Consider the following 25820-nt stretch of genomic DNA (forward strand, 5'->3'; position numbering starts at 1 on the left):
AAATCTAATGGATCTAAATATTCCGAAGCTGCACTTTACTTATTCTATCATATCCATATGTGTACTATTATAAGCATGTATAAAGCAAGTTTTTAAATATTTTTAATGAGTTAATGGGAATTTTGGCAGTAAATATAATTCAATTCCGTAATTCTTCAAAACTTCAAACATTACTTAGTAATATTATTGCGAATGATAGAAATTTCTATCTAGGAGTATTTTATTCTCAGAAAATATTTTGTATTATTATAGTGTTGAACTCTGACCGATGGCACCGGGATATGAAAAAGCGAGAACGTTTTCAATATCATCTTATCAACATGTAATTAAACCTAGATCTCTAGGAACACAATAATATAGCATTTGAAAGAGCCATTACGGTTACACAGGGACCTTTCACCGATATTATTCCATGTCATTCCTGGGTAGCCTTCGTCAGAAGGCTTCATTTTGGGATAAAATAGCAGAGAATTTTGCACCTTCCCAGACAAGAGATGAGAAGTTTAGAAATGAATATAAATTACCTCTAGAGGAGAGTATTATAGATGATACCAATGCTGATTTGTCGTTCATCAGTGCGTACAGCAAATCTAAGGAGTTAAAGAAGAAAGAAGGTCAAGCGATGGCCTATGTGTATTCTGGAAAGTTATTTTTGACTCCCCACTACTTAGTTTTTAGGGATGCTTTTGACAATTCATCATGCATAATGATTCTTAATGTTTCGACGATAAAAAGGGTGGAGAGAGCACCATTTAGCTCATATGCATTATCATTAGTGGTTACTCTTTACTCCGGGACTCAGGTGCTTATTCAATTTATTGGAGTTCGTTACAGATCCGAACAATTTTGTGAACAACTAAAAAAGTGTTTAAAGGGAAATATCGACCACGCTAAAGCCCTGCCAACGTTTTTGGATTCATGTTATTCTGAATTCTTGTTACGGAAGAATCTGCTACAGATGAAAGATATCAAGGCACCTGGTGGTGGTCTCGGTCAAAAATTCAAGTATCCTGGTCAGAATACAGTTGCAAAGGAGAAAGCTAAACTTAGATTGTGGTTCAATTATTTTAGAGAGAATGGTGCCAATTTAGCAATTGTAAAAAATTATACTTTTGAAAAGCTAATTAGGGTTGGAGTCCCAAGCAGAATAAGAGGTGAGATATGGGAACTGTGCAGCGGGTCCGTTTATTTACGCCAACAAAGTCCTCATGAATTTCAAGAAATCTTAGCCAAAAATGAAGGTAAGACTTCACAGGCGGTAGAAGAAATCGAAAAAGATTTGAAACGATCTTTGCCTGAGTATTCTGCTTACCAAACGGAGGAAGGTATTCAGAGGTTGAGAAGGGTTCTAACGGCATATTCTTGGAAAAACCCCGACGTTGGGTATTGTCAAGCTATGAATATCGTGGCCGCGGGACTTCTCATATTTATGACTGAGGAACAAGCGTTTTGGTGTTTATCGAAATTATGTGATTGCTACGTGCCAGGTTATTACTCCAAGACAATGTACGGAACTCTGCTAGATCAGAAAGTTTTTGAGGCCTTTGTCCAAGAAAAAATGCCAGTGTTATGGGAGCACATTGAAAAATACGATATTCAATTATCTGTAGTGTCATTGCCGTGGTTTTTGTCTTTATTTTTCACCTCAATGCCCCTAGAGTATGCTGTTAGGATAATGGATATCTTCTTCATGAATGGATCGAAGACACTTTTCCAGGTGGCCCTGGCCATCTTGAGGATCAATGGTGAGGATCTCTTAGAGGCAGAGGATGATGGTATGTTTATTGCTATCTTAAAAAATTATTTCCTTACTTTGGATAAGAGTTCACATCCTGAATCTGCGGACCCCAAATTTAGACAAATAACCAAATTCCAGGAACTTCTGGTGACAGCATTTAAAGAGTTCAACATTATTACCGAATCAATGGTTACTCAGCATAGAAGCAAGTATCAGAATGGCATTTTACAAAATATTGAGACCTTTGTTAAAAAGACACAACTTCGTCACATGCCTAAGACCTTCCATCTAGAAGAATTCGAATTATCCAACATTTATGATTTATTCTACCAAAGTATTGCAACTCACAAGATTGGCATGGGGACTGGATCGTCTAATATGGATTTCCCCGTTTTTGTTGGCTTTTTGGCAAAGTTCTGTGACTGGTGTAAGCCAAGTGATAGTGATAGAAACCCAACATATGTGGAACAGAAGAATGAATTTTTGAAAAGACTTTTTAAAAAATGGGATTCTAGTAAGACTGGTGAATTGACTTTGAATGATGTTGTTTATGGGTTGGATAAATTGGTGACGAACGATCTTTTAGAATCGATTAACTATTTTTTTTCATTGTATGATGGTGATGATGATGGTCAGTTACAACGTGAAGAAGTTTTACAAATCTCAGAAGGTCTGCTTTTCCTAACGGATCCCTGGAAAACTGGGAAGTTCGTAGATGCATTAACCAAAAAATCTATTGAAGAAAGTATAGCTGAACAATTTGTCAAAGAGCATGGTGGAGAAGTGAAAATGAGCGACGTTCAACTACCCAGTGGTGTTACTATTGATGAGGAGAAGTTCAAAGCTGAGCAAAGTGAAAGATATTTACAAGCAGCTAGCAATTTTCTGCAGAGATCTTTTGAGTATGCGCAACCTGTCGAATTGGAGAAAGACATAAATTTAATTGACCTTTCCAATGATGACCAAGAGGGGGCAACAGAAAAAAGGGAATTCAACTCCTTGAAAGCAAATGCTGCTCTTGATCCTACACATCCCAAGGTGATTAATCTGGCTACTTTTAGAATGATCATATTAGCTGATGAATCTTACGAATTGCTCTTTTCACAAACTTTGAGAGATTCAATTCACACTTCCGAATCAGTCAATTCCTCTGATACAAAGAATAAGGCTCTTCGTAACATGTTTGACGGGATCATTGCAGATGGTAGAAGAGTTGCAGAATCGGTACGTCGTCGTGTAGATTCTGTCGCTACAAAGGGTAGTATTGCTTCAACAGAGAGTAACAGTAACCAAACCACTCACAGCAATGCTGTCTCTGCTGTTAGTGGTAATGCTCAAGAAAAGACTGAAGATTTGGATGATTTCACTACAGAACAACCCGGTGAACATGAAGAATTATTGAGTAATTCGTGGATTGAAATGGGTGACACCGGTGATGATAGCTTAAAGCAGAGTAGACCATTGAGATCGATTCAACCAAACCCAGTAGAAAGTGAAGATAATCAACCTGATCTCATAGAATTCGAAACATAATTTTACAATTGGATACCTCATTAAATTTAACATCGATCTTATACCTTCATCGTCTTGTCATGTGACGCTTTTTTTTCTCTTGGACATCGTCATTACTTTGTGATGGCAGAACTTGTTGAAGTATCGCTGCCTACACTGCAGACACTGACAATATTCAAACAGATTAGAACTTTAATCATGATTGGTATCGGTGGAGCCTCTAGTCGCTTCATTAGGTCTTTCAATAACCCGTTTTTTACATCCAATTATGCTCGACTACGTTCTACTATACAGAAACCATTAATGGCATCACTGATCCAACCTAAAAGCATATTGAACTTTTCACGTCCAATTCGAAACGTTGTTGGTGGCAAGAGGTTTTTTACTCAAACAAGTTTATTGAAATCTTTCACTGGCGAGTCTGGAGATAGATACGTGCGTTTAAATCGCTTCCAACAGTTTCAACCAGGTGGTGGACAGGGATCCAATTCGTTGACGGGATTAACATTGTTTGCATTGGCACTTATGACAGGTATTTATTTTGTGAGTCCCTATCTGTTTACATATGTACCGCCATTCACATATTTTAGACGAAATCCTAGTCATATGGTATATGGTATATTGGGGTTAAATTTAGCGGTATTTGGATTATGGCAATTCCCACGTTATTGGAGATTCCTACAGAGGTATATGTTATTGGAAAAGAACTACGTCTACAGTAAGTGGTCACTCATTGGAAGTGCATTTTCACATCAAGAATTTTGGCATTTAGGTATGAATATGTTAGCGCTATGGTCATTTGGTACATCCTTATCCTATATGATTGGTGCGTCGAACTTTTTTTCACTTTATATGAATTGTGCCATTTCTGGTTCGTTATTTTCACTTTGGTATCCCCGTATTGCAAAAATAATGTTAATGGGACCTAGTTTGGGTGCAAGTGGAGCCCTGTTTGGTGTTATGGGGTGCTTCTCATTTTTGATACCCAATGCCCAAATTTTACTGTTCGTTTTCCCTATACCTGGTGGTGCATGGATTGCGTTTTTAGGTAGTACAGTTTGGAATGCCGCCGGTTGTTTCCTTAGATGGGGTTCATTCGATTACGCTGCACATTTAGGTGGATCGGTCATCGGTGTACTCTATGGATGGTACATCGCTCAACAGTCAAAGAAAAGAAGAGAACGCCAATTGCAAGGATCTCATAGATGGTTTTAACGTATTTTTTTTTCGTTCCTCGTATGTGTTAATATTTATCCCATTAATCTCTATTATCTAAAAATTCCTCTCTAACGATAAAATATCCATCTTTACGCATACTAGCTCTGCTTGTACTATCCCAAGATCCACTAATTTCCGCAAGTTCGGAGTTCTTGCCGCTATTCGCCCTAACAATAAGATCTCCATAACTCAAAGTTGCATTTTCTCTTGGTAAAAGTCTTGCATATTTGACATTCAGTGAATCGTCTAAATCTGTGTCATGCAAAATGTTGATAAATGAAATCTGTTCGCTTAAATTCCTTTGAATTCTTTCAATATCGGCACCTTTCGTAGGCAATCCTGACAGTTTTAAAAGTTTTAGAACAGTTTCTCGAGGTGGAACCGGTAATTCACGATCTTTAGCTCTTTCAGACTGCGTTAGAAATTCATTAGCAGAGATGGTGTCCTTGAAGATGTATTCCTTGATTTCATCCAACGATTGAAACTTTGGGCCGAGTGTTGGTTTAGAAGAATATGCTCTAACACATTTTGCCACCCTGGGAAAAGTCTGAAGCATCTATGTAATTGATAAACCCACGAGAATATGCTTAAAATCCAATTTTAATCAACGAGATGACTCTAATTTCATCTTTGATTACGTTTTTAACACGATCGTTAGAAATTATACCGAAAATTTTTCAATCCGCGATGAGATGAGATGAGATGAGATGAGCTTGAGATGGGCTACTAAGTACAACTCTTGATTCTATAGAGAATACGAATAATAAACACCTTTTGGTAATCTAAGCAGCTCAGGATGAGAATTAAGAAGAAGAATACCAGTGGTAATGCTCGTAACTTTATTACGAGAACTCAAGCAGTCAAAAAATTGCAGGTTTCATTAGCCGATTTTAGAAGGTTATGTATCTTCAAAGGTATCTATCCAAGGGAACCTCGTAATAAGAAGAAGGCTAATAAGGGTTCTACTGCACCTACCACATTTTACTATCACAAGGATATTCAATATTTGATGCATGAGCCCGTTCTAGCTAAGTTCAGAGAACATAAGACATTTGCCAAGAAGTTGACAAAGGCATTGGGTAGAGGTCAAGTTTCAGCAGCTCAAAAATTGGAAGAGAACAGAGATTCATATAAATTGGACCATGTTATTAAGGAACGTTACCCCAGCTTCCCCGATGCAATTAGAGATATTGATGATGCGTTGAACATGATCTTTTTATTTTCCAATTTACCAGCAACCGATAGGGTCTCTGCTAGGGTCATTAGAGATGCGCAGGCAATTTCTAACCAATGGATGGCCTATGTGGCAAAGGAAAGAGCGCTACGTAAAGTTTTTGTCTCCATCAAAGGTGTCTACTACCAAGCTGACATTAAAGGTGAAGAAGTTAGATGGGTCGTTCCATTCAAATTTCCTGAAAATATTCCTCGTGATATTGATTTCAGAATCATGTTAACATTTTTGGAATTTTATTCCACTTTATTACATTTTGTTCTTTACAAACTTTACACCGATAGTGGTTTGGTTTATCCTCCAAAGATTGACGAAAAGAAAGATAAGATAATAAGTGGTTTGGCATCTTACATCTTAGAATCACAGGATTCTGCAGATTCTTTGACTCACGCCCAGCCAAAAACGACGGATGCAAATGCTGAAGCCAAAACTCTAGACTCTAAAACCCTAAACGCAGCTTTGAAGACTGATTCTAAAGAGGTACAAGATGATCAAAATGATGAAGTTGAAGAAAATGAAAATGTGCAATTGGATAAATTTGAAGACCACAACAAAAATAAAGGTGACGTTTTGGAACAGCCAAGTCAATTCGATTCTCCAGTTTCAACGTTGTTTTCCGGATTCGTATTTTATGTCGGTAGAGAAGTACCAATTGACATTGCAGAATTCCTGATTTTAAGCTGTGGTGGATCTGTTATCAGTGAAGCTGGCTTGGATCAAATTGAAAACAAAGATGATTTGGACTTATCAAAAGTTACCCATCAATTAGTCGATAGACCTAACATTAAGAACAGAGTTCCAGGTAGAACTTACGTTCAACCTCAATGGATTTTTGATTGTGTTAACAAAGCTTCATTGGTACCAACTAACTCTTATCTACCAGGTGAACCCCTACCACCACATTTGAGTCCATGGGGTGATGCCGCTGGTTACGATCCAAATGCTGCTGCTGAAGAAGAGGATGAGGAAGAAGAAGAAGAAGAAGAAGAGGAGGAGGAAAATGATGAAGTCGAGGGTGAAAGTGAAGCTGCAGAAGAAGGTTCTGATAAAGAAGTTAACGCACAAGTTGAACAGGATGAGTCTGATGAAGACAATGAGGATTTGCAAGCTCAGAAGGAATTAGAACTTGAAGCTCAAGGTGTTTCTTACACTGACGCCAAGGAAAGCGAAAACAGTAAATCCAACAAGAGCAGAGGTAAGAAGAGAAAGGCTCCTACCGAAGATGAAGAAGAGAAGAAATTGAGGATGATCATGATGAGTAATAAGCAGCGTAAACTATACAAGAAGATGCAACATTCCAACGATAAGAGAGATGAAAGAGTGGAAAATTTGAAGAAAAAGAAGCAGCAAATTGCAAAGGCTAAGAAAGCTAAGAAATAAGAAGACAAATAATAGTAAAAATCTCATGTACATTACTTATATACTATTAAATATGGAGGGTTGCGTGTGTGTGTTGTAAACTAAAAAACCGTTTGACTTTTCATATATAATTCATCCTAGAATCCATGGCCTTTCTATCAGGCATTGTCAGATCTACATAACCTTGTAATTCTCTTTGCAATGCCAATAAGGCGGTTTCAGCTTGGCTAATACGTTCGATATCAGTAGCTTTATCCACATTAACGTACGCCTTTGTTAAGAATCCACCATTGGTCATCTGTTCATTAGCTCCACGAGTTAGATCCCATATCTTTTGTAATTCTATAGTCAATTCATGCCTTAGATAAAATTTAACGCCAATTGTAGCGTATTGGTATTCAGATATGTACCCTAACTCATTCATAAACGTTGTTATCGAACAATCTTTACCGCCAGTGGATAGTATGACTGATTCTGAAATTGATTGTAACGACACTTTTCTACTACCAGCTGCAGGAATATCTGACACGTTTAAAGCCCATGAATTAGAATTATCTGATTGATCGTTACTCTCATGTAACAGTGAATTCACAAAATTGGAATCAACTGGCAATTTGTCCTGTGCTAAAATTTTTGGTAGTGTATATGATAAAGAATGATGACCACCTAAAAGGCTTAAGGGTATACTTTTAGTCAATTTAATCCTTGTAGGTTCCACCAATTGGTTCTTGGAGTTCACTCTATCGATTTCAAAGGAATCATTAGGTTTCCAAACCGTAGAAATTCTTGCGAATAATACTGGAGCATTACCAGATAGCGTCGTTATAGTGGAAATGAGAAGATCGTAAGAGTTATCATCAATACAATCAAATAAGCTAAGCTGCTGAACCATCCTTTACTTTGATTTTTTGCCTAAAGTTTACCTATTTTACCAGCATAATCTTATATAATTTTTCACCACTGTATCATGGACTTTAAGAACTTTAAGGTACTTCATACAAAACTATGAGTTAAAAATTAGGATATCAATCAAAATGCCAGTCGATGTTCCACGTTCGGTGGTGGTAAAGCTAATGTTCTTTACCGTAATCATGGTTGCATTTCCTTTGCTGACTTTTTTCACAGTACAACAGTATACGGATAATACACTAGTTAGTGGTGGGTTAGCAGCTGCTATGGCCAATGCAGTACTTATAGGATACGTAGTAATGGCGTTTATGGAGGATACTGGTAGTAGTACTGATATTCAAAGGGAGAAGGAGAGGAAGGAAAAATAGAAGAAATCATACGTATGTATATATATGTATCCCATCTTATTACTTCACTCTCGATATATTATAGTTTTTAATTTATTCCCTAACACATATTTATGTAAAAATAGTAATGGGTAATACAGATGCACACTTTTTCTAATTATTCTTTTTAATTGGATTTGAAGGTCTCTCTAGACCACCGTAACTAATTTCAATATTCCAGGTCCATGAAATGGCAACGAATAGGATGCCCAATAGAAGTGCAGAAACTAGAAGACACATTAGAAGACCTTCAGTCCAAGTGTTACTCAAAATATCCTTATCATCATTGTCATCATCATGATCTTTCTTTACTTGACCATGAGTTTGGTGGAGGGTATCTAGTCCACGAACATTGACAATAATATTTTCAACTTCTGCCAAAGTCTCCCGTAGAAATACGCAAGTAGACTCTAAAAATTCATCTAGCACAGCTGCATCGTATTTGGCATTCTTTAATTTGAATAAGAAGATGTATTTGTCCGTATTAGTGAAATCGTAAAGAATTGTAGAAAGACTCAATGGAACTTCATCTAGTTCAAATACCTCAATCCTTGGATCATTTTCAAATTCAATAGACTCATCATCAGATACTATGGGAGCCACATCGTTGGTTAGAAAATTGGATAAAAATGGATATGTTTTATCTGATGACACAACTTCTTCTAACAATTCTGGACTAGCAAAATCAAAGATAATTAACGGTTCATGAGCACTCAATTTAGACACTACATCTGATAGCGACGATACATCATGGTGACCCTTATAATTTGGGGACTTTATCGACAGGTATGAGAATTGTTTAGCAAATATTACAGAGGCTTGTTGTAATAACAGTGTCAATGTTGTTAACCAGAATTGATAAAACATCTTTGATAAAAGCACAGATCTTCACGGTTGTATATATATAAGTCTAATCTATAATCTTGGGCATGGTTTTCCCTATAGTTAAGAGAACATGACACTCCTATGGCGTGTCGTACAATGCGATACATTTTATTCAAGATATTGTAGTATTGAATTATTTAATTATTTAGTTCCATATGTGCTATTCCATTAGGTTTATAATTTTCTAGCATGGCTCATTATTTTTAAAAGCATATTTAGTGCTAGTTTCCATTTTCTTCGAGATTAGAATTCCAACTCTAGCATTTTTTTCTTTGGGTTCTTCTTCTTTCTCAAAAATTTAGTGTCACTTATTTCATTACAGTACCTGTGTCTTAAATATGACCAAAGCTCTCTCTTCCCTCTTTCAAATTTAAGCTGTCTTTGCTTATCTTGATATAAATTTTCAACGTCTTTGAATAATTTTGCATTTTGATCCAATATTGAATTTACCTGTTGATCAGTTTCTTCCAGTTCCTCTTTCAATTTTGTCAAGCGCAATTTCTTAAGAGCAGTTATATTTGAATATTTTTTATTCGAAAGTAATGTTTCTCTTTTCTCCCTCAATAGTCTATTTTCAGCTTTTAATTTAATATTATCGGTTTTATTTTTGAGCAATGTCTTGAGGGTATGTAACAGTTCGGTTTCCCTTCCAATTTTGTCCATGCTTTTAACCGGTGACTTTCTCTGCTCCTTTAATGATTTTTCAAATCCCATGCATAATTTTTGTAATGTCTTTAATGGAGCTCTTCTATCAATTTGATCTACTGTTAAATTTGCCATGGGGAACAATCTTTGCATCATCATGGCAAACCTAGGGTTCTTTAGATCCTCCTCTAATTTTCTCATTTTGGTTTCAATTTTTTTATTCTCTTTATCTTTCCTTCGAAGCACTGTAGCGGCCTTCATTATTTCGGTCAATTCATCATGATTGATTTTGGCTTGGAACACCTCTTGTTGTGAGGGTTTGCCTGAGAGTTTGGCCTTGTTCAAGTTCTTTCGAACCATCAAAAACTTGGTAGAGAATGGATAACGCTGTCATTATGGAGAAATTCGTTAAACTATCTTTTAGTTTTTATTATTTTTTATGCCGCGACACACTGACGCCGCTAGGAACACAAATACAGACTCAGAGTTGAAAATATACTGGCAAGAAATTATGTACCAGCCTTTACCCATATCATGAAATCTTGACATGTGTGCTACAACATAGTTCAAATAATTCACTACAATTATATCAATTCCGGCTTTAACGCTGGCTTGGCCTCATTGATTTATATTTACCAGCTTGTAAAATTTGCCAAGATTGTAAGGGTACCTCTAGCTGCACAATGCGCTGGTAATTCATCTCAATATTCTAAGAATGTTTATGCAGATATACAACCCTTATTTTGCAGCAATGGGTACTACAACACCGCTCAAGAATGTCGACCAAAACTTTTTTCTTTTGTCTGACATGTTCCTCTTTTATACAGTTATGTTAACAAGTTCAGATGGTACTCTGGCCGAGCGGTCCAAGGCGCCAGGTCGAGGTCCTGGTCTCTACGGAGGCGCGAGTTCGAATCTCGCGGGTATCACTACTTTCTTTTTTCTTTTTTGATCCCATCAACATGGGAATTGGAAGAATAATTAGACTTTTGGGTTATCATAAATGTTCTTGATTCAAAGACTAATCTTTTAGAATATATGCTGCCTTATCTTAGTGATCCTACTCTTTGTAGTCCTTCTAAGTCACCTCTTCATGAAAAAAAAAATATCAGGCTGAAAAATAAGATGCGATGAGCTAACTACAATTCCTTACACATGTGTTGAAAAAGTCGTTATAAATCCATTGAAATGTCATTGGAAGCTATTAAATTCGATAGAAGTGAACCTCGTAAAGTCTCTGTTAAAGTATTGGATCAGCTGTTGCTTCCATATACTACCAAATATATTCCTGTACATACCATTGACGATGGTTATAGAGTTATTAAAAATATGCAAGTAAGAGGTGCTCCTGCAATTGCCATTGTGGGATCATTATCAATCTTGACTGAAGTACAATTTTTGCAACTGGATTCTCAAAAATCAACTCAATGGTTTTACGATTTGTCCGACTGGTCAAATGTTAATTCAAAATTATTGCAAAGAATTGAATTTTTATTGAGTAGTAGACCAACTGCTGTTAATCTATCAAATTCTTTGACGGAAATTCGTGGAATTCTACAAAATTCCTCTGATCTTTCTGACTTTGATTCAAAATTGTTCCAATACGTCTGTACCCTTATAGATGACGATTTGGCTAACAATATTACTATGGGTAACAATGGTGCCGAATACCTATTAGAGTCATTGGTCCAAGATGGATTCCAGGGTGAATTTGGTGTCTTGACCATTTGCAACACAGGCTCTCTAGCGACTTCAGGTTATGGTACCGCCCTAGGTGTCATTAGATCATTATGGGCTAAATCCCAATCGCAGGGAAGTGAAAACCCGCCATCAAAGAAACAAAAGAAAGATGCTGCTCCTACTAAGATGGTTCAGGTATTTCCACTGGAGACAAGACCTTACAACCAAGGATCTCGTCTAACCGCTTACGAATTGGTTCATGATGAGATTCCAGCTACATTAATTACAGATAGTATGGTTTCTTACAAGATTAAGACGAGTCCAATCCCAATTAAAGCTGCATTCGTGGGTGCAGACAGAATCGTTCGCAATGGTGATACTGCTAACAAGATTGGTACGTTTCAACTTGCAATCGTTTGCAAACAATTCGGTATCAAATTTTTCGTTGTAGCGCCAAAGACTACTATTGATAACGTTACCCCCAGTGGTGATCAAATTGTTGTTGAAGAACGTAAACCTAGTGAATTTAGACTAGTCACAGGTACAGCTGTGGATTATGTTAACGAAAGTCCGATTTTAAACGATTCACAAGAACCTCAATCTGCTAAAGTCGGCATTGCACCACCAAATGTCAATGTTTGGAACCCAGCCTTTGATATTACTCCACATGAATTTATCGATGGTATTGTGACCGAAAAAGGTGTCTTTACCAAGGATGACAAGGGTAATTTCCAGCTGGATAAACTATTCTGAATTTATTTTCCAAATGTACATTTATCTTTTAGAAAAAAAAAATAATAATAACAATAATAATATACACGGATTAATACATAATTAAAGGGCACATTTTTTCTTCTTCTTCTGTGCCTCTAACTACTCCTTTCCATAGGAACCTGCCCCATGGTTAATTATTACTCTTTTTATATTTGGAACTCTTACAATTACCTGTTAAAATATTCTTTGGAGTACTGTAACCGGCATCTTCCCAGGAAGTTGCATTATTATCGTAATAGGCCTTTTTGTGCTGTTCAATGTAGTCGTAAGTAGGGTGGTCAGGAGGGTCGCACGTAATCGAGATTGAACTGTTAGGTTGATAGATTCTAACGAAGTCAATAGACATTGTTACCGGAAAGAAAAGCATTTGCCAGTCGATATAAGCCCAATTGTTGGAAATACCCAAGTTCAGCACGATCGTCATAGGCTCCTTGGACATTCTTCTCCACCCAATGTTACCACTAGGATGTAGGGCCTTGGCGTGAAGTGTCATTGTTGGGTTATCACCAACAAACCAACGGATATAACCATTTTCGTCATCGTTCAAAAGTTCAAACCCATAAGTTTGGAATTTACCAGCTGTAGGACCAAATTCGTACCAATCTGGATGTAGCGTGGTGGTTGCCGAGACAGCTTGTTGGAATGGACCACCACAATAGGTGTTCATCGCAGAAATAGAAAAATTGTAAATTTCCACAAAATCGTAATCAGGAATATACCAAATGTCGAAGGGCGCAACCTGCAACGATTGAGATGCAACACCAGTCTTCAACTTGGTGTCAACTTCGCCTTCAATCATATCAATTTCAGGCGCACCTCTACCAACACCTTGATTCGGATGCTCTTCATCATCGCAAGTACAAGCGCTTAACCTCTGTCCAGGTAGATAAGAAATACCGTCTGGGGAAGATTGGTTTGGCGTAATACCAGCATCACATGATTCATAAGAGTACGGCCAAACACCTTCAGTGGAAGCCAAATAGCCTGGTCTACCCAAATTACCCATTGTCCACATACCCGGCCATAAACCTTGAATGCTACCGTAATTGGGTAAATTGGCAGAAGCTTCTATTCTACCCTGAGTAAAACACATCTTATTCCAGGACTGGACCATAGCAGATCTGTAGTACAGATCATGGTTCTTATATGCGTCCATTCTGATTCTCAGAGCACCTTCCTTAGTTATAGCAGCATCAGGGTCATACCATTCTAAATCGTTAGTACCGCCATAGTTTAAGTCAACCGCGGTCCAAAACTGATCTTCGCCATCGTAAAAAGTTCTACCTTCAGCATTAAATTCATCCGAAAAGGCCAATTTCCAGAGAGATCCATCCATTGCTTTTTTGGTCTTGAACTGCTCGGGTGTATCTTTATCGACCAAATCAGTTCTAATTGCAGATAACTGTGGATACTTGTAGGGGGTTATAAAGTCAACAACGTTATGGTAGTCACCCTTAGTGGCTCCTGTAAAGGTCAAAGCTGGTAAAACAACAAACACAGCAGCGGCACCTAATAGTAATAGGATTAGACCAGCCAATCCACCGAACGATCTTTTAGACATGTGTCTAAAATCTTCAACAAATCTCCTACGATCTAAACGTGCTTCCTCCTCAGGATCAGGATTATGTAAATAATCATCTTCTTCCTTTTCCTCCATCATTAGGGGGAAAGAGGATGCTGGATAACCACCAAATGGTGAAAAATCAGGTTCACCTGAAAACGGATTTGGGTTTGAAGAAAGTGATGAAGCTGAACCCACAGGTGAGTTTTGTTGTTCTTTTTGTTGTTGTGCTGTCGGGGGCATTGAAAGTACTCTTGAACTAACTTGAGGATATCTATCGTATTCAGGCGGTTTCCAAATGTCATTTGGGGACAAAGTGTTAACAGAGCTCGTCGACAGTTTTTTCGTAGTAATATTGCCTGGTCCTAATTTCTGCGGTGATTTAGCTATACCACCACTACCTTGCCAGCCACCACTAGCACCATTCTTCTTTGAATAGTAACCTTTGTAATCTGGCATTGAAGACGCTGTACTCACAATCTTTTTCTGGACATCATCAGCTCCAACTTCTTCGTCACTACCCATGAATGGATTTACACCAGATTCTGCCGTTTCATGTTGTATTTCAATAGAGGATGAATTCGACGATATGTCATCATCCAGTAGATTTTGTCGACTAACAACACCGGTATTGGCAAGGTTTCCTGTAAGGTCTCTCATCACGGACTAGCAATATGATAGGGAATTAATATGGAGTTACAACTCTTTAGACATTCTATGTCTTCTCTCCCTTCAACCAAATAATCAGACAAAATGGGGATGAACGGATAACAATGATAACACTAGTAGCAATAGTGATAACAATATAATACTAAAACAATAATAAAGAAATGGTTGATTATAGTTACAAAACGATTTAGACTCAAATCACCACGACAGAACGAATGAACAGGTTCCTTCGAGAATATGGAAGAAACAGGCAAAGAATGGACTATTTTCTTCCGATATTTCGTTATCCTCTCATCCTTATATAGCTTTCCAATCAGCCTCTAGTACTACCTGTTCTTCTACACCGCAGCTGCGCCGGTAAAAGCAGTAACACCAACATCAGTCAGTGTCAGCAGCAGAGTATGGTGAACCCAATCTAGATTTTACTCAAGCATCCGTAGCCCACATCCACAACCACCTCTCCACACGTAATGGGACAAAACATTGTTGAATGGCCATGGCGAATTCCTATCTGGGGAATTCTGCATTCCCAAAGTAGGCAAAGGGAGCAGGATCCCATTCGGACGGCGCCGTAGAGAGTGCTGGGGACCAGTAGCCCGGCTTCAGATCTCGTTGTACACGAGAAACGAAAAGTAAAAGGAAAACAAAACAAAACAAAACAATAAGAACTGATAAAAATAGATCTGACATATGCAAGGGCCCCGCTATGTGACAAAAGAAAAGAACATTCGTTACGCGACAGTCACGAGAAAACTACGCGGGGCTTTTTCTTTTCCTTCTTTACGCGTCACGGTAACATACGCACTTAGTTCTTTTTATCCTTATTTTTATTTAACTGGAATTTGGAGCTTTTACAATTACCAGTTAGAATGTTCTTGGGGAAAGTGTATCCAGCGGCTTCCCATGAGGTTAGATTAACGTTGTAGTAGGCATTCTTGTGTTGTTCGATGTAATCGTAAGTAGGGCGGTCAACAGGGTCGCACGTAATCGAGACTGAATCGTTAGGTTGATAGACTCTAACGAAGTCAATAGACATTGTCACTGGGAAAAGAATCATTTGCCAGTTGATATAAGCCCAATTGTTGGAAATACCCAAGTTTAACACAACTGCCATGGGTTCCTTGGACATTCTTCTCCACCCAATGTTACCACTAGGATGTAGGGCCTTGGCGTGAAGTGTCATAGTTGGGTCATCACCGACATACCAACGGATATAACCATTTTCGTCATCGTTCAAAAGCTCAAACCCATAAGTTTGGAATTTACCAGCTGTAGGACCAAATTCGTACCAATCTGGATGTAGCGTGGTGGTTGCCGAGACAGCTTGTTGGAATGGACCACCACAATAGGTATTCATTGAAGTAACAGAAAAATTGTAAATCTCCACAAAGTCGTAGTCAGGAATATACCAAATGTCAAAGGGAGCCACTTGTAACGATTGAGAGGCAATACCTGTATTAAGACTAGTATCCGTCTCACCTTCAATCATATCGATTTCAGGTGCACCTCTACCGACACCTTGATTTGGATGGTCCTCGTCATCACAAGTACATGCATTTAACTTTTGTCCTGGCAAATAAGAGATACCATCTGGAGAGGATTGGTTTGGCGTAATACCAGCATCACATGATTCATAAGAGTACGGCCAAACACCTTCAGTGGAAGCCAGATAGCCTGGTCTACCCAAATTACCCATTGTCCACATACCTGGCCACAACCCGGTCACACGACCGTAGTTGGGTAGATTGGCAGAAGCTTCTATTCTACCTTGAGTGAAACACATCTTATTCCAAGATTGGAGCATGGCAGATCTGTAGTAAAGATCGTGGTTCTTATATGCGTCCATTCTGATTCTCAGAGCACCCTCCCTAGTTATAGCAGCATCAGGATCATACCATTCTAAATCGTGGGTAGCATCGTAGTTTAAGTCAACCGCGGTCCAAAACTGATCTTCACCATCGTAAAAAGTCCTACCTTCGGCGTTAAACTCATCTGAAAAGACCAGCTTCCAGAGAGATCCATCCATTGCTTTTTTGGTCTTAAACTGATCAGGTGTATCCTTATCGACCAAATTGGTTCTAATTGCAGATAATTGTGGATATTTGTAATCTGTCAGGAAAGTAACCACTTGGTGATAACTACCCTTAGTGGCACCCGTAAAGGTCAAAGCTGGTAAAATGACAAAAATGGCAGCACCACCTAATATTAAAAGTACAAATCCGGCCAATCCACCGAATGACTTTTTAGACATGTGTCTAAAATCTTCAACAAATCTCCTACGATCTAGACGTGCTTCCTCCTCAGGATCAGGATTATGTAAATAATCATCGTCCTCCTTGTCATCCAAAGTCAATGGGAATGATGATTCTGGATAACCGCCAAATGGTGAAAAATCGTGATCCACCAAGAATGGATTTGATGATAACGAAGATGATGATCCGTTACCCGGCGGTAGACTCATTCCTAGTTGATTATTAGCATTACTGCTGCCGTGTTGTGGTGCATTATTGTAACCATGTAACTGTTGAACAGACGCTATACGTGAGCCCACTAATGGATATCTGTCGTATTCAGGTGGTGATAAGATATCATTTGTAGAAAGATTCGATGAAACTGAATTAGAGTGTGGCAGTATCTTTGGAGGATTCAAATTTTGAGTTCTCTCTCCAAGTTGATCACCAGATCCATTTTTTGAATAGTAACCTCGGTAATCAGAAAGATCTCTCTGGGGACCATTACCAGGGCCTTTATCAAATTGAGGTAGATTGTGGATCAACGAGGTTTCACTGTTATTAACCACTTCTTCTTCCTCGTCACTACCTAGGAACGGATTTTCACCGCCTCGAAGAATCTGTTCTCTTTCCCCGGAGGAAAATTCAGAATCGTTACCACTACCATTTAAATTCTGTTGGCTAGTATTGGTGAGATTTCTCAACCCGCTCATTCTCTATTAAACCAATTGCTAACGTCGCTTCACTTGTTTTTTAGAGTGTGCAGATCAGTTGTAAATCTTCTCGCTTCTTTATTGTCCCGGAGTTGTTCAAAACCAATTATAATAATGCTCCTGCAGAAGTAAACCTAGAGGTGTATACTTCAAGATTATGATCAGCGAAAGGGAAGGGAAGGGATGTATTTAATATCTTTAACGATATCTGCAATAATTTGTAGCGAATGAAAAATAGCAAGCAAAGCTGTTCCCTTTCTCTTTAGCAAGAGTCAAGAAATCGTGTGTCGGAAGAGGAGCGAAAATAGAGAACTTTTTAAGAACTTCAATAAGAAAAGGACGGATCTCCTTTTCGTCTCAAATTCATTGCTTATATAATTTAAGGCCTAAAACCCTGTTTCCTTCCCCAAGGTTGCAGGCGTTATTGCCGGTATACGCTGTTGTTTTTGGTAAATCTATTCAGGACATAAGCGCCCGCTGTTTCTTCGATGTGGTCGTGTATGGCCAAGAGAAGGTAGGTCCTGTAAATTGCCGTAGGTCAAGTATCCGAATACGGGACAAATCATGGGACAATTCTATAAAAAAAATGGTGAAAAAGCTGAAAAATCGTGTGGCTCAGTTTCATCTGTAGCGATTTCTCCGCGAATGCATTCCTTGGGCCCAAACTAGGTGGCGACGCGTAAGCCACGGGATTTCTCTCAAAGATTGCTCTTACAGAGAATTGTATGGGAGACAAGAGCTGGCCGTCTCTGCTTGAGAAACGCGTTGGAAATCTCAGTTCTTTTCTTGTTCAGCCCCGCGTACCCCGCGCTCGCGTACTGGACCAGCATGGAAACTCGTTTCGCGTTGAAATTTCGAACGCGAAATTTCAGAAATAGAAGCGTTTTCTTTTCCGGTTTCTAAAGCCGATATTACGTGTGTTCTTCGACGTGACGCTCCAGAAAATCTTCCAGTGGAAATGATTCCAGAAGATTTCCCCCATTCTTCCATTCTGCATAAAGCTTCTGTATCAATTTTGAAGGCACGATATGCGATTTCCATTGGATCCAATCATATAATACAATCGTCTGTAAAAGGTTCAATTCATCTAAGGGTTTTGGTAATTTGCCTATGCGATCAATTGTTGATAATTCAGGATCAGCTGGTGCAATGGAAGTTTGACTCTTATGACTGCGACCAATACCACCACTAGGGTGGGATGCGTTAAAGATTTGTGAGCGAAGTGAAAGATCACCATCGTAATACATTTCGCTCAGCGAGATGCATAGACAGTCTAAGGTCACGAGCATTGATGTGGTTGATAAAGTGGGTGCCTTGAGCCCTTCTTGCACCTCCGTTTCTGGATATCTTTGAGGGAGCAATATCAGTGAATCGCACATTAGTGAAATTGTACTTTCAGGTTTAGCACAAGCACCTATTTTGACAATATTTTGCAATGGTAAAGGGGCAAGCGGACTACTTGCGTATTTTAAAAATTGAACGATTTCGTCAGTCTCGCCACCGCTTGAACAAACTAACAGGGCATCTCCTTGTTGGATAAGTCCCATGTCACCATGCATTGCCTCTGTAGGGTGTAGAATTGCCGATGGGATACCCACAGATCTAAGCGTGGCCACGGCTTTCGATGCAATAATATGAGATTTACCACATCCTAGAAGGACAACCTTATTTCCTGATCTTAGGGTTTGTAAAAGTAACGAAAGTGATTGCTTCAATTGATCTCGGTGTAGTTGAGATTGATAGTACATTTCAAACAAATGTTGCATCTGCAACTCATGGTGATAAAGTAGCTTTTCAAAGGTGGCCATTGAATTACACAATAGTTCTGTATTCTCAGCTTGCTGCTGCGGCTGCATTTGACGCAACGGTTTAAAGATATTTGTCTCAGTTGGCATTAGGGTTCTTAGCCCCCTTCAACAGTAGTTTTAAAATTTAGCTTCTAGTGCGTTTGACTCTTATATGTCTGTTGAACTGCTCATCGAGAGTTGCAGTCGATTAGAAATGAACACTAATGATGAAGTCAGAGCGCCATCGAGGGGAAAAAGAAATTTCCACCAATGTTTTTTTCCGGTAGTTATCACCGGGTTGCTGTCCCTATTCAGTTGGAAAAAATAATGGACAAGTCCGGATTCGAACCGAAGACCTCCCCCATGCTAAGGGGGCGCGCTACCAACTACGCCACATGCCCTGTAGAATTGTTCTTTTTGTTTCTCTAACTTGGCATTCTTATTTTTAACATGTAAATTTTAGAAGGAACTGATTTACATTTTTTCAAATTCCAATAATTAAGTTTCCATGGCTATTCGTCTGTTGCTGTCATGGTCAGGGTGTCGTCAGTAATAGTTATTTCCTCTAGTTAGGAAAAACTGTTTATATAGATATTCCTTCTGATGAAATGATACGTCACGCATTACGCATGACGTTATGGGCTATGACTTTTACTTCATTGTTAAAGGCTTCTGGTTAAGCTAGATTGTACGTACCAGTGTCAAGCTTCTAAAGCTTGCCGATTAAAGGATTAAGAAACTCTTGTAGCGAATCAGATTCTTTTGTTCCTAGTCAAGATGAGTAGATTCAACCACTTTATAGAATCTTGATATGTTGATTTTTCATGTTTAGTTGATCAAGTGAAACAGTGAGTGAAAATTACACACACGGCAACGTTAAACACAGAAAGATAAACAATTGTCAAAAATGCACCTTAAAAGAGTGCTCAACACTACTAATAAACTCTTGTCAGTTATTCAACTACCACTTGCATTTCCTAGTTCTACAATTAACGCTTACTCATGACTCTGTTCGCCCTATCAGTTGACCACTATCGCTGCTTTTCTTTCAGAAGTTAAGAGCCTTGCTGGCGCAATCGGTAGCGCGTGTGACTCTTAATCACAAGGTTAGGGGTTCGAGCCCCCTGCAGGGCTTTAATTTTTTTCAGCTCTAATACAGCACACCCGTTGAACACCTCCCAGTAAGCCATTTTATACATCTTTTACACGAATCCGAAATATTCTCCAACGTCACGTACTCTCTATCAGATTATGCGGTAAATCTATTTATTCTTTAAATAATCTTGATACAATTTCCATGTAGCACCTCTCTCAGGATCTTTAACGTAAACGAATTTAATGCCGTATCTTTCCACTTCTTTATTTCTACCTTCATCATCAAATAGGCAGATGTCTCTCTTGTCTAAATTAGTATCACCGTAAATTATCTTGAATGAATCTCTAATGTGACCAACCTTGGATCTTTCCCCCCACTCTGAAACGTCAAAAATTTCAGTTAATGGGACAATAGAACCGTTGTATGACATTTTGAAAGTCTTCAACATTTGCTTAGCGATATCAGGAGCCCATGTTCTCGACGCACTAATTAATTTAACGTCATTTTGCTTCAAATCAGATAAAATCTTATAGATGTCAGGATAAATTGTAACTTCATAACCAGATGCATCAACAACGGTTCTCACTTCACCATTTGAACTGCGAATTGGTTTTAATGGAGGATTAATGTGAGAATCGCAATAACAGGGCCAGACGGTATAATCTAAATCAAATGTTGCAACGTCAGGGTATTTCATCTTGTGGTCACTCATTTGATCAATATTTAAAATGAAAACTTTAGATTTTTTCAACCATATCGCCCATATAACTATTAGTATTAGACTGACGATCCTTCTGCAGGTCCCGTGCTCGAACATTCTGCCATATAGCCACTTGAAAGATATGGAAACAATCACACGTGAAAAGCATATGACTATATGGATACAGTCAATTGTCAGGATATGCTCCGTTTGCTGACTATAGAAGAGGTCTTGTTCTTGGATTTGAACGTATTCAGTGGTTGATTACCACGCATTTCCTGCGGTTGTTGAAAATATTTATTCCTAAGCTAAAAGTTTGTATCTCTACCTGCCCATGTCACGATATACCTTGCCTAGCAATCTTTGTCCGCTGAACGTCGAAAAGCATGAACAGTTTCTGCGGTTCCACAGGTAAAGCTTGATCTTTGATACGAAATATTGAAAAGTCCGAACTTTACTGCTCTCTAGACACATGTAAGATGGTTCTGCAAGTGAACGGCCTTCAGCCGCCTAGTGTCCAACGATTTTCGGCAAAATGGGTGATGTATTCCATCCATCCTTGTAAAAGAGACGTATCAGTTGACAATTTGGCCGAGTGGTTAAGGCGAAAGATTAGAAATCTTTTGGGCTCTGCCCGCGCAGGTTCGAATCCTGCAGTTGTCGTTTTTTTTTCAATTCTTCTAAAGAAGTCCCCCTTCGGGGAGAAACTCTCATGCTGCTTTACTTCAGCTCACGCAACGAAGGAAAATCTTTTGTCGGCACTGTTATAAAATGAATTGCTGACCATCCTCTAAGTAGGAGTACCCAAACTTGGCCAGTGATTTTTCAACAATTGAAAGGTCTCTTGGCCCAGTTGGTTAAGGCACCGTGCTAATAACGCGGGGATCAGCGGTTCGAACCCGCTAGAGACCATTCTTTTTGGACTGAAAATTAATCATTTTTTTTTTTTCGTACACTCATCTCAATAATTACAAATATATAAATATATATATGATTAGACACATAGAATAAATACACATAGGTGAATATCACATCATTAGTACGTAGATCTCATTAATGCATCTATATTCAGAATGGAAAAAGAGCAAAGAATAGAAAATATGAAAGCGGAAACCTTTCACTTTTGAACTTAGTCCACAGGTTCCCATGCATCTACTTTCATAGAACCCTTCTCCAAAAGGTTGGTATGGAACTTATGAGCGTTCTTTAGCATGTGGGGTTCGTGATAACAGTTGTGCTTCAAAGCGTAATGTTCTGATCTTTCCAGATAGTCTGCTAACATATCTCTGTAATCAGGGTGGGCACATTTGTTGATAATTTCTCTTGCTCTTTCCCTTGGAGCCATACCTCTCACATCTGCTAAACCTTGGTCTGTAACGATAACGTCTAAATCGTGTTCGGTTTGATCCACATGAGAAGCCATAGGTACAATACATGAGATACCAGTTGGATCCTTCTTTGTTGCTCTTGCAGATGGTGTATGCATAATAGACAGTTTGGCATTCCTTAAGAAATCGGCAGAACCACCTAAACCGTTTAACATACGAGAACCATTGACATTCGTCGAGTTTGCATGTGCGTAAATGTCAACTTCAACAGGCGTATTCATAGCAATACAGCCCAAACGACGAATGACTTCAGGGGAATTGGAAACTACTTGAGACCTTAGACACAACTTTTCTTTGAAGAAATCCCAATTCTTGAAGAGGCGGTCAAATCCAGGTTGTGTTAGACGAACAGATGTGGCAGTAGCAAAATCTAGAGATCCATTTTCAAACAGGTCTAGGAAAGAATCCTGTAAGACTTCGGTCCATACGTTTAAGTTTCTGAAATTTGCATCTGTCAATCCACTAATAATAGCATTAGCAACGTTACCAATACCACTTTGCAATGGGTGTAAATTTTCTGGCATTCTGCCGTGTCTAACCTCATCCCTAAAGAATTCCACTAAATGGTTAGCAATAGCTTTTGACATCTCATCAGATGGTGAATTGTCAGGGACTTTATCCTTTTGAGTAGTCTCCACTAATGCAATAACCCTTTCAGGATCTACAGGAATAGAATTTCTGCCGCATTTTTCATCTACTCTAGTATAAGGTAATGGTTGACGGTATGGCGGTGGTGCAATAATATCAATATCGTGTATACCCTCGAAATTGGGTGTTGCCGTATTAACTTCAATGATTAATTTGTCGCTCGCTTCCACAAATTCAGGTGATCCACCCACAGATGGACCCGGAACAATCGAACCATCCTCTTTAATGGCGGTGGCTTCAATAACACTGAAATCTAAAATTTTACCGTCGGTTCTATTCTTGGTATAATAGCCATACGTTAAATCCTGAGGAAACATAGACAAATGCTTATCGGAAAACTCTATCCTCCCGTCATTAATTGCTTTTGAAATTGGTTTTCCCACTTGATGTGGCGATCTCCTTAGAATCATATTATTTTCAGCCCAGCGCGACTCCTCCGGACCAGCTGATGCACCCACAAACAGGTTAAATGCCAATTGACCTTGTAAACCATTCTTTTCTACATGATCTGCTAACGCCTCTGGAATAGCCTTGGGAGCGCCAACACCTGTAAATCCTGACCATCCCAAATATTGTCCATTTTTAAAAAGTGGAACTAAATCACTTGCCTTTTTAACTTTTGATAGGTAAGGTGCGTACCTAACTCTTTCCCTTAAAAGCTTGGAAACACTCATTATAAATATTATATTATTATTGTTTTTACTTCTATTATACCTCTATGCTTAACACTCTATCTTTATCACTATTTCTTTTTTTACCGTGTATATCTTATTCCTCACCCCTTATCGTTATCTCTTGCTTTTGAATCTGGGGAAACGGAAGAAGAATAGAGTACCGAGAAATCTCCTGAAATTTATACTTGGTATTTATACGAACTTACCTGCGTTCGTACGTAAGTCTCGGTTAACAGATTCTTGGCCCCCTTAAATTATTACCACTGACGCCGAATTCATCCTCCAATCACGTCACGCAGTGCGGAGAACGTAAGAAATGGAAGAAACAAGAACTGATCCCGTAGCTCCGAGCCAGCTCATGACCGCATGACCCCTTTTTCGCGGAGGGCTACGGGTTTGCCGTCTTAATTTTTTTTCCCGCGCTGCAGAACGTTACGAGGCATACGTCACGCGCGTGCATTGTATGGCGGGGCCATCCTCGGACGAACTCGCGGGGATTACCGGGAAGTATATGCAGGTGCTAGTGGTTACCGAGACGTCTCCGAATGTGTCCGGTCCTTTGGGCCCGACGTAGCCGCTGAAGTCTCTTCAGGACGCGAACTCCGGAAGGGTGTTGTGGTGTACTGATGCACGTGATGATTCTTGGCTTGCATTCTTCACGGCATTACAACTCCGACGTTAACAAACTCCGATCCCGGTATATCCTCTGTATTTTCACCGAAGAGATTATGCTATTATTATTACCAATAGTACTACGTAATTGCAAAGAAGAGAACAAAGAAACAAATAAACATGTATATAAAAAAGAGCACAATAACCACCGACAGTAGCACTTGATGGATCAAACGAATATTTCTTTCCATAGTAGCATCTTGAGGTCCTTTGTCGTCAACGCCTCCTTATGGTTATCGAACTCGAAGAAAGTTGACGGGATTGGTTCACCCTCAGGTTCATCTAATGGGTCATGGTAAGTTTTTAAGTATGGATGTCTTAATGCTTCAGCCGCGCTGATTCTCTTGCGAGGATCGAACGCAAGCATCCTTTGCAGAAGATCTACTCCCAGTGGATTAACACCCGGCAGAATTCTGCGCAGTGGTACAGGAGTAAAAGTAGGTAATGTAGCAATATACTCCCTTGCTCTTCTCGATTCAATGTTTACTAGATCTTCACCTAATGGTGTACCGACAACTCCAAATATTAACATCAGCTGATGACGGTAATCTTTACCGGGGAAAAGTGGTCTCTTCAAAAACAACTCTGCCAAGATACATCCGCAAGACCAAATGTCCATAGCTTTCGTATACTTAGCGGCGGTTAACATAACCTCAGGTGCTCTGTACCATCTAGTAGCAACGTATTCAGTCATACCACTATTCATGGGTGCCTCTGCACGTGGATCATCAGCGATCCTGGCAAGTCCAAAATCACATATCTTGAGATCACAATTGGAATTGATTAACAAGTTCGAAGGTTTCAAATCTCTATGGATAACGTTGGAACCATGCAGTACTTTAACTGCTCTTAAGGTCTGATAGACAAAATATTGAATGTGATCATCTGTCAATGGTTGCGTAGTGATAACACGATGAAGATCGGTTTGCATCAATTCTTGAATGAGATATACTTCATTGAAGTTTTCAAAACAATCAGGTCTCTGTACGTCAAATATTGATATAATGTTTTCATGACGGAAATGTTTCAAAATCTTTATCTCTCTAAGTGTTCTTAGAGCGAAAAGAGGTTTATCAAAGGGTTCGATCTTTTTGATGGCAACGATTTCTCCGGTGGGTTTATGTATTGCTGAACATACGACACCATAAGCGCCCTCACCTAACAATGCCTTCAATTGGAATTCACTGGAGATGTTGAAAACAATTCTCTTCCCCATATCGAATTATTTTTTCAATTACGATCTAATACCTGAGCTTAAGACGACATTCTCCTGCACATACTCATCTCAACTCATCGCATCACATCTGCACTGGGGTTTATATCTCATTGCCATACCATTTTGAG

At 39.0% G+C, this 25820-nt stretch overlaps 15 protein-coding genes and 5 non-coding genes across 20 annotated transcripts; 9 read left to right on the forward strand and 11 right to left on the reverse strand.

Annotated features, from left to right (window-relative positions):
- Window positions 1–412: 412 nt before the first annotated feature.
- MDR1 (GTPase-activating protein MDR1) lies at window positions 413–3271 on the forward strand (the record flags this gene model as incomplete). Its single annotated transcript, XM_002496153.1, has 1 exon — window positions 413–3271. One exon carries the CDS (start codon window positions 413–415, stop codon window positions 3269–3271), a length of 2859 nt encoding a protein of 952 aa, XP_002496198.1.
- Window positions 3272–3373: 102 nt separating this feature from the next.
- Window positions 3374–4465, forward strand: PCP1 (rhomboid protease PCP1; the record flags this gene model as incomplete). Its single annotated transcript, XM_002496154.1, has 1 exon — window positions 3374–4465. The coding sequence occupies one exon, from the start codon at window positions 3374–3376 to the stop codon at window positions 4463–4465; it is 1092 nt and encodes a 363-aa protein (XP_002496199.1).
- A 43-nt stretch (window positions 4466–4508) lies between these two features.
- Window positions 4509–5024, reverse strand: GTF1 (glutamyl-tRNA(Gln) amidotransferase subunit F; the record flags this gene model as incomplete). The annotated part of the gene is made up of 1 exon (XM_002496155.1): window positions 4509–5024. One exon carries the CDS (start codon window positions 5022–5024, stop codon window positions 4509–4511), a length of 516 nt encoding a protein of 171 aa, XP_002496200.1.
- A 240-nt stretch (window positions 5025–5264) lies between these two features.
- On the forward strand, window positions 5265–7079 carry NOP7 (mRNA-binding ribosome synthesis protein NOP7; the record flags this gene model as incomplete). Its single annotated transcript, XM_002496156.1, has 1 exon — window positions 5265–7079. The coding sequence occupies one exon, from the start codon at window positions 5265–5267 to the stop codon at window positions 7077–7079; it is 1815 nt and encodes a 604-aa protein (XP_002496201.1).
- A 100-nt stretch (window positions 7080–7179) lies between these two features.
- Window positions 7180–7950, reverse strand: SRB5 (Srb5p; the record flags this gene model as incomplete). Its single annotated transcript, XM_002496157.1, has 1 exon — window positions 7180–7950. The coding sequence occupies one exon, from the start codon at window positions 7948–7950 to the stop codon at window positions 7180–7182; it is 771 nt and encodes a 256-aa protein (XP_002496202.1).
- Window positions 7951–8092: 142 nt separating this feature from the next.
- VMA21 (Vma21p) lies at window positions 8093–8335 on the forward strand (the record flags this gene model as incomplete). The annotated part of the gene is made up of 1 exon (XM_002496158.1): window positions 8093–8335. The coding sequence occupies one exon, from the start codon at window positions 8093–8095 to the stop codon at window positions 8333–8335; it is 243 nt and encodes an 80-aa protein (XP_002496203.1).
- A 132-nt stretch (window positions 8336–8467) lies between these two features.
- Window positions 8468–9220, reverse strand: VOA1 (Voa1p; the record flags this gene model as incomplete). Its single annotated transcript, XM_002496159.1, has 1 exon — window positions 8468–9220. The coding sequence occupies one exon, from the start codon at window positions 9218–9220 to the stop codon at window positions 8468–8470; it is 753 nt and encodes a 250-aa protein (XP_002496204.1).
- A 261-nt stretch (window positions 9221–9481) lies between these two features.
- Window positions 9482–10243, reverse strand: ZYRO0C12892g (uncharacterized protein; the record flags this gene model as incomplete). Its single annotated transcript, XM_002496160.1, has 1 exon — window positions 9482–10243. The coding sequence occupies one exon, from the start codon at window positions 10241–10243 to the stop codon at window positions 9482–9484; it is 762 nt and encodes a 253-aa protein (XP_002496205.1).
- A 487-nt stretch (window positions 10244–10730) lies between these two features.
- ZYRO0C12914r lies at window positions 10731–10812 on the forward strand. The gene has a single exon. It is a non-coding gene; the product is annotated as a tRNA-Leu (tRNA).
- A 259-nt stretch (window positions 10813–11071) lies between these two features.
- Window positions 11072–12316, forward strand: MRI1 (S-methyl-5-thioribose-1-phosphate isomerase MRI1; the record flags this gene model as incomplete). Its single annotated transcript, XM_002496161.1, has 1 exon — window positions 11072–12316. One exon carries the CDS (start codon window positions 11072–11074, stop codon window positions 12314–12316), a length of 1245 nt encoding a protein of 414 aa, XP_002496206.1.
- A 151-nt stretch (window positions 12317–12467) lies between these two features.
- ZYRO0C12958g (SKN1/KRE6 family beta-glucan synthesis-associated protein) lies at window positions 12468–14558 on the reverse strand (the record flags this gene model as incomplete). Its single annotated transcript, XM_002496162.1, has 1 exon — window positions 12468–14558. The coding sequence occupies one exon, from the start codon at window positions 14556–14558 to the stop codon at window positions 12468–12470; it is 2091 nt and encodes a 696-aa protein (XP_002496207.1).
- Window positions 14559–15372: 814 nt separating this feature from the next.
- On the reverse strand, window positions 15373–17511 carry ZYRO0C12980g (SKN1/KRE6 family beta-glucan synthesis-associated protein; the record flags this gene model as incomplete). Its single annotated transcript, XM_002496163.1, has 1 exon — window positions 15373–17511. The coding sequence occupies one exon, from the start codon at window positions 17509–17511 to the stop codon at window positions 15373–15375; it is 2139 nt and encodes a 712-aa protein (XP_002496208.1).
- A 911-nt stretch (window positions 17512–18422) lies between these two features.
- Window positions 18423–19406, reverse strand: ZYRO0C13002g (SIS domain-containing protein; the record flags this gene model as incomplete). Its single annotated transcript, XM_002496164.1, has 1 exon — window positions 18423–19406. The coding sequence occupies one exon, from the start codon at window positions 19404–19406 to the stop codon at window positions 18423–18425; it is 984 nt and encodes a 327-aa protein (XP_002496209.1).
- Window positions 19407–19626: 220 nt separating this feature from the next.
- On the reverse strand, window positions 19627–19699 carry ZYRO0C13024r. Its single transcript has one exon. It is a non-coding gene; the product is annotated as a tRNA-Ala (tRNA).
- A 660-nt stretch (window positions 19700–20359) lies between these two features.
- Window positions 20360–20432, forward strand: ZYRO0C13046r. The gene has a single exon. It is a non-coding gene; the product is annotated as a tRNA-Lys (tRNA).
- A 128-nt stretch (window positions 20433–20560) lies between these two features.
- ZYRO0C13068g (Mg-dependent acid phosphatase) lies at window positions 20561–21211 on the reverse strand (the record flags this gene model as incomplete). The annotated part of the gene is made up of 1 exon (XM_002496165.1): window positions 20561–21211. The coding sequence occupies one exon, from the start codon at window positions 21209–21211 to the stop codon at window positions 20561–20563; it is 651 nt and encodes a 216-aa protein (XP_002496210.1).
- A 464-nt stretch (window positions 21212–21675) lies between these two features.
- Window positions 21676–21757, forward strand: ZYRO0C13090r. The gene has a single exon. It is a non-coding gene; the product is annotated as a tRNA-Ser (tRNA).
- Window positions 21758–21932: 175 nt separating this feature from the next.
- ZYRO0C13112r lies at window positions 21933–22006 on the forward strand. Its single transcript has one exon. It is a non-coding gene; the product is annotated as a tRNA-Ile (tRNA).
- Window positions 22007–22223: 217 nt separating this feature from the next.
- ACH1 (acetyl-CoA hydrolase) lies at window positions 22224–23804 on the reverse strand (the record flags this gene model as incomplete). The annotated part of the gene is made up of 1 exon (XM_002496166.1): window positions 22224–23804. One exon carries the CDS (start codon window positions 23802–23804, stop codon window positions 22224–22226), a length of 1581 nt encoding a protein of 526 aa, XP_002496211.1.
- An 841-nt stretch (window positions 23805–24645) lies between these two features.
- Window positions 24646–25692, reverse strand: FUS3 (mitogen-activated serine/threonine-protein kinase FUS3; the record flags this gene model as incomplete). The annotated part of the gene is made up of 1 exon (XM_002496167.1): window positions 24646–25692. The coding sequence occupies one exon, from the start codon at window positions 25690–25692 to the stop codon at window positions 24646–24648; it is 1047 nt and encodes a 348-aa protein (XP_002496212.1).
- Window positions 25693–25820: the final 128 nt, after the last annotated feature.

This window comes from Zygosaccharomyces rouxii (assembly GCF_000026365.1).
Source record: "Zygosaccharomyces rouxii strain CBS732 chromosome C complete sequence".
NCBI lineage: Eukaryota > Fungi > Ascomycota > Saccharomycetes > Saccharomycetales > Saccharomycetaceae > Zygosaccharomyces > Zygosaccharomyces rouxii.